The sequence below is a fragment of the Pomacea canaliculata genome, linkage group LG2, assembly GCF_003073045.1.
Source record: "Pomacea canaliculata isolate SZHN2017 linkage group LG2, ASM307304v1, whole genome shotgun sequence".
Taxonomy (NCBI): Eukaryota; Metazoa; Mollusca; class Gastropoda; order Architaenioglossa; family Ampullariidae; genus Pomacea; species Pomacea canaliculata.
Window position 1 is genome coordinate 20973733 of NC_037591.1, and position 6226 is coordinate 20979958.

The following is a 6226-nucleotide window of genomic DNA, read 5'->3' on the forward strand; positions in this document are numbered from 1 at the left end:
CGACATCAGTGCCACAGCAACGTGATGAGGTGGTCGACGAATACGCCGCGAAGCTCCAGAATTTAAGCAAGCGAGGTAGAAGACGGCGCAGAGCGTCGAAGTGGCGGCGATTGACACCATCTCGGAGGACTGCAGCCCGACCGGTCAGGGAAAGTGACTGCCCCCGTTTTCCGTAACAGGATGACAGGGAAATAAAGTGTAGCTGGCCTGACTGGAAAGTGTCCGACGGCGGAGGTTGTCATTTATGGCAGTTGAGTGATGGCGTTGCTCGACACCGGCAGTGAGGTAACGACGGTCACTGACGAGTGGGCACGAGGGCACATACAGGACTTACAGCTAAAACAAACTCAGGAGTGGCGGTGGTGGACATGTTTACGGCCAGCGTCTGAGGACGTTCCTATCCTGGTGGTCAAGGACCTGGTCGATGTGGTCACAAGTGAGCGCAGGAGGCGCGTGTCGCTTCTACTAGGGAAGAACGTCCTTGATCGGATAATGGACTCTACCGCAGATGTGGCGCAGGCAGTACAGGCAGCCGTGCATGAAGCTCATCTTGAGAAGACATTGTGTTTCATTATGTTTGAAAGTAGGCGAGGATTCAGTTGATCAAGCGCAATGTTCCAGTCATTTACTGGTGGCGGAATTATTTTACACACCCAATAGTGTCGGAGGAATTTCAGCCAATCAGAGTGCCCTTAAAGATCAGTGCAGCTTACTGATTCTGCTCTGAAATCTGTAAGATTATTAAAATCGAATCAAACCTGGGGCTTTAAGTATGTAGATAACAAGCTTTTAAGTATATATCATTTATGTAAACGTTACTATAAGCGCGAGATTCATTCCTCTTCCGTTATACACTGTGTATCACGTGATATTCCTCCATGATGTTTGTTGCTTAGTGTTTACAGAAGGGGTACAATTAAGACTATATATGTTATAGAATATAAGTAAACACAAGCATTAGCCAAGAAAGATTAGACATCTAAGATAATGTTACAAGATTTTGATATAAATGCCAATGTTGCTTTAATCCCTTGTCTCTGTTTAGCTTGTGGAAAGCAGCTTTTCTGTCCCTTATCTGTGTTAGGTGGTATCTGAAGTTTTGCCGCAAAAATTAGTTTCTGGAGAGTACTGCTCTTAGGGATTAAAAAATACAAACTTTGCTGAAAGTGTAATAATGTCCATTACTTCATCTGTTAGTATTTTTGGAGCCATAACAAAGAGAATGTAATTGTCTTTGTATTTTTGCATGTATGATGTAACAAGTCCAAAAGTTCTTCTCCAAATTCTTTCCCAAATCTCTGGGTAATCTGGCAATGCCAAAAAAGATGTTCTAAAGTCTGTATTTTAGCATCACACAGGCCACGTACACAGGCGACAGGAGAATTTGCTAGTTTACTCTGATTGGCTGAAATTCCTCCGACCCTACTGAGTGTGGAAAAAATAATCCCGCTTGCCGGTTACTCAATTCAACAAAAATTTGTACTCAAACAACCAAACGAAAGAAAAGAAAACAGTCAGTAATATTTAAATTATAATGTATATTCTCATTAAATATATGTTTGTGTACATTGTGTCAATAATTTTTTTGTTAATTTCTACCTACTTCCCGATTTGTGAATTTTCTGTCCCATACAGTTGAAATCTTTTATTTGATTTTACTACAAGAAACAAAACTTGTGTTTCTTAAAATTCACACCCAGTAAATGTTTAAAAAAATGCTCTTCAAAACGGAGTATCACAGATAGTTGTTTTCTTGTAGGTAAATAGATATAAATTTTGAAAAAAATATCGGTTGAAACGTCTAGAATAACTAACAATCGCGGACATTTGATGTAACGTCCAGTAGGAGTAAAGGAAAGGGTGATAAATATGTTTTCAAATGAAAACTCTAGCAGGAGGCTGATGTTAGGTTTTGGTGACTTGATAATATTAATTATTGTCATACAACATCTCGTGAACATGTCTGGCATTAAATCATTGTAATAGCAAAGTTATTTTACAGACTCGTCTAAAGTAGGATCAGACGTCAACACATCCAGTACCTCAGTGTGAAAAAGGAAAATAAACAAACATCACTCAACACCCAACTGAAGTGCACATTTTTATTAGACCATACTTCCAAATTTAAAAGTCACCGATCAGTACACAAGGTAAACGTTGTACCATTGTAAAGCTGACATGGACAGTGCTGCCAGACTCCCGCCATTTGTAGTTTCAGTTAGTTTAATGGCCACACGGAAAGCTACAGTTTCGATTTGGAACTTGATTGGAATATTTGGAAGAGATCGTGTGATGTAGTCGATATCTCAAGTTAGGTGTGTCAAATGATCCTCACAAGACAGTCGGGATGTCAGGCTTACGTTCAGTCTGAAAAGAAATAACAAAAGACAATTAATTATACGGTGCTGTTGTTGGGGCAAGTGCAAGTGCTGGCTGAGGCTTTGGTTGTGGGGTTGCTGGGTCTGGCTTTGCTTCAGGCGAGATTTAGCTGCTCAAGCACATTAAGTGTGCAGATGAAGTAGTCGCAGCTGTGAAACGGTATAGATCGTAGGCAACGACGTCGTCTTGTAATGTCCAGCCAGTCGACTATGTATGGCAAACTCGGGGATGTATTTAGATGAATGACACGTGGATATGAAGAAACAGGACTAGAAATAGAGACACGCACCATTTTCTCTTTCACCTCTCCGCCGATTTTGCTAAGTGTTTTTGCAAGGAGATTATTAAACTAAAGATTGGCAGCGACGACGACGACGACGACGACGACGACGACGACGATGATGATGATGATGATGACAGCCAGGAAGCAAATAAAGAGCACGATTTAACATAAGGCGCTTATCTAATGTCACTGATACACAGTACAAGTACAACAGTAAAGTATAAAAGTATATATGCAGTTAAATAGATCAACATTGTTCGTTTAGAAAGCGCGTTCTCCCACTACCAAAGCAGCCGAGATCAAAGAGCTTTACAGACAGACACATATACACATAGACATCCAACCAGTATCACTCCATTATGGTAAGTATGAAATGCATCTTTCTATATAGATATATCTTGCCGTGGAAAGTTATATATTTTTAGCTGGCATACGATCATACTGAATTATGTCAATGCGAAAAAAAGAACAGGCCGCTATGTTAGTACTTAGCTAGTTTAGTTTGTATTTTCTGTTTTTTTTGTTTTTTTTTTTACAAAAGGAGGTTCTGACCAGAGGAAGTACGGCTGACGCGCTCCGCTGACGATCCTACCGCTCTGCCGCCTCCTGATGAACGCTTCTCACCAGAACCGGATCGAGCTGAAGCACACAACACTATGTTTCACAATCTATTTTTCTATTTTATATATCACACACAGCTTATAAGATACAAGTATTTCATCGTGTATAAAACACATCGTTTCGGAGAGAGAGGTGGTCTTGCAGAGAGACTACCTACATGTCCCCAGGTGCTAGCAGTTGGCTAAAATGATGATGGAGTGGGACTACTTCAGTTGACTGCTACTCGTTAAGTATGAGCGCCACCTAGCGGACATTAGTTGCTAGCGGCGCTAACTGATCACGTGTCTAACCAGGCTCTTGTCCTACATCGGGCGGGTTCCACGTACTATGTCAGCTCTATAAAATAGGTCTGAGGATTAAGAACAGAAGAAAGAGGCACAGACCTGGTAGAATGTCTGCGATGACGCGTTCCGCTGATTCCCTTTCCTGTCTGCGGCTTTGAGCTTGAACCATGAGAAACAAAATTTTATGAGTCAATCATGACACAAACTAGAAAATTACATTATATATAATAGAACAATGTAATATGTACAATGGATTCTTTTTGAATTTTATTATATTTAGAACGTCAAAAGCTTTTTCATATATGGTTTGTATACTAATATTGTACATTATTTGCTAATAGATATATTTATTATATAAATAATTGTTTACTATTGTTTTCGGAAGAGAATGACCAGTAACAAGAAATAGGCGAAAGTTTTGATTGTTTACTAGACAATAATCTTTTGTGGAAGACACTGACCTGGTAGAATGTTCTGGATGTCGCGTCCCGCTAAAGATGCTCCCTGGCCATTGCCTTTTCATTCACAGTTGAGAATATTGATTGATAACAATAACAATAACGATAACGATAACGATAACAATAACAATATTCTAAGTGCTCTTAAGATAATGTCTTCTCATTGTTACAGTTGGATGCAAACATACAGAAAAACCCAGACGACGACTTTAGAGTAGTTGTTATGACACTGCTGTGACAAAGTCAAACTTCACAGTTAACCGAGGTGGTGAGAGACTGTCTGATCGCCTTAACCTATTTCTTCATGTTTTTTTCTATCCCTTGAAGTGATCAATAGAGTTATTGTGTGTCATCCTGTCATGAATGCTATTATTGTATTTCGTTTTTAAGAAATGTGGAATGATGACAAGCAAAGATAACAAACAGATGTTGTTTTAGGCAAAAGAATACAGGCTGACAAAAGATGTTAAATTACACGACAAAGTATATTTCCTACCTGATGGCACTGAAGCTTGAAGAGTCGGCGGCTGTGTACAAAAAAGTGTATGGTTAATTCGAGATTAGCAGACAAAAAGACATTACTACATATTTAAGAGATAAATGTAAGTTAGACCCTGTGAAAATGAGGATGTATCATTTAGGACGAGAGACTTACAAAGTGCTTTCAAACCTCGCATGATGTCAATCACGATTGAACTGAAATTAATGACAAAAGGGGTTTGAACTGTAGTAACAAGCAATCGAAGAATGTTTGGTATTCCTTATTGTATACCTGTTTGGCGATGAAAGCCCATGATAGGCCAGACAAGGAGAGGAGTAACAACACCAACGTCGGACTCATTCTGATCGTCTCCACAACCTAAAGAGTAGTTTTTACTTTCATAAATATTACACAGAGATGAAAGAGAGAACTTTTTGCATAAGTCATACAATATCTTCTTGAACATTGTCTGGAATGGGCATGGAATATTTTTTAAAATCAATTCTTCATGAATCCAGCTTGTAAAACAAAGTTATGAATATTTTGCAGTAACTATTTCAAGAGTAACTGTAGTGGGTTCCATACTAAACAGCATAACAAAGTTACAGTTTGCGAGGCTCATGATATGATGTCTCACTCATCACTCAGTCAGTACCTGCGCTTGAGGTGATGTTGGTCTCAAGATGCTGCTGGTGTCTTAGGAAGATGAGCGATCCGTTGTAGGGCGAGATGGTGGATAAGGTTGAAGTTGGTCTTTTAAACACCCGGCAAAGTGATTTGTGACGCAAAAACTTTTTTTTTCATTTGGCATTTCATTTCTTTTTATTGATCGAAAGAAAATACCTATCGAATGTCATGGTACTTAATCTAAAACCCTCATTGCTTCTTTAATCCCAACTTTGTGATGGTAATACTTGATTCTCAGGTAACAAATACTGTTACGTGGCAGATGTTAATGTAACCCTGGAGCTGTGCGTTTCGTGTGCAAACTCGTGTCCTCCAGATTACCGTGACATAAGACGAGACAAAGTCAATCACACTACGGTGTGCCGTCCACTTCTCCCCCCTCCCCCCGAAATCCGCTCGTAATTTATGAATTGAATCCCAGAAGGAAACAAAGTTCCAAACAAAACAGAGCCGTAATCCCGTAATTCCAGACTACTTCTTTCCCACTGTTACCTCAGTACCGATAAGTAAAGTATGCCCACGTCAACAAGGAATTGCATAAGATGGTCGCAGATGGTCAATTTGCAACAGATTGTTTGGGAATTAGGAACAATATCCGAAGGATTAGTGTGGCACGAAAAAGTTTCTTGAAAGTTATTACTCGAAGAAACTTAGACAAAAGACTGTAGATGGTCTTCAAGAAGTTGTTGATCATTGGTCGACAACGAAGAATATAGATAATAGTAGTAGGCTATGAAGACTGCGGGTACAAACAGTCACAGATCTTGCTTCAGGCATCTTAGAAGACGTGTTCTTCTGAAACCTCGGACAACAGTGTGATCCTCACTGCCTCCATCGTCACAAACTCCATCTGAAGGCAGCTGGACGATTCACAAAATAATATTGTTTACCGATTGTTACGCGTTAGCCATTTAACTAGCAGCTAATGGAGTACTGTGTATGTACCCTTGGCTGATTTAGATAAAAGAAATTATACAGACATTAAACAACAGTAAATTCAATAATTAGATGTATTCGCTTTTGGCTGAAACTT

At 39.5% G+C, this 6226-nt stretch overlaps 1 protein-coding gene across 2 annotated transcripts; it reads right to left on the reverse strand.

Annotated features, from left to right (window-relative positions):
• Positions 1-2088: 2088 nt before the first annotated feature.
• LOC112556799 lies at positions 2089-5262 on the reverse strand. Of its 2 annotated transcripts, XM_025226173.1 has the most exons (7): positions 5162-5262; positions 4798-4884; positions 4522-4552; positions 4029-4082; positions 3667-3726; positions 3215-3301; positions 2089-2367 (listed from the first exon to the last, which is right to left on the reverse strand). In XM_025226173.1, the coding sequence occupies exons 2-7, from the start codon at positions 4864-4866 to the stop codon at positions 2363-2365; spliced, it is 306 nt and encodes a 101-aa protein (XP_025081958.1). In that variant the 5' UTR covers positions 4867-4884; positions 5162-5262; the 3' UTR covers positions 2089-2362. The 2 variants fall into 2 exon arrangements, with proteins under 2 accessions (XP_025081958.1, XP_025081959.1); XM_025226174.1 differs by lacking the exon at positions 3667-3726.
• Positions 5263-6226: the final 964 nt, after the last annotated feature.

What these genes read in the sequence shown, in the direction of transcription:
- LOC112556799 (XM_025226173.1), bottom strand. Translation starts at nt 4,866, where the DNA reads ATGAGTCCGACGTTGGTGTTGTTACTCCTCTCCTTGTCTGGCCTATCA. An exon ending in TCAAGCTTCAGTGCCATCAG is followed by an intron (nt 4,083 to 4,521) that starts GTAGGAAATATA and finishes GTGAATGAAAAG; the next exon opens with GCAATGGCCAGGGAGCATCT. An exon ending in CATCCAGAACATTCTACCAG is followed by an intron (nt 3,727 to 4,028) that starts GTCAGTGTCTTC and finishes TCATGGTTCAAG; the next exon opens with CTCAAAGCCGCAGACAGGAA.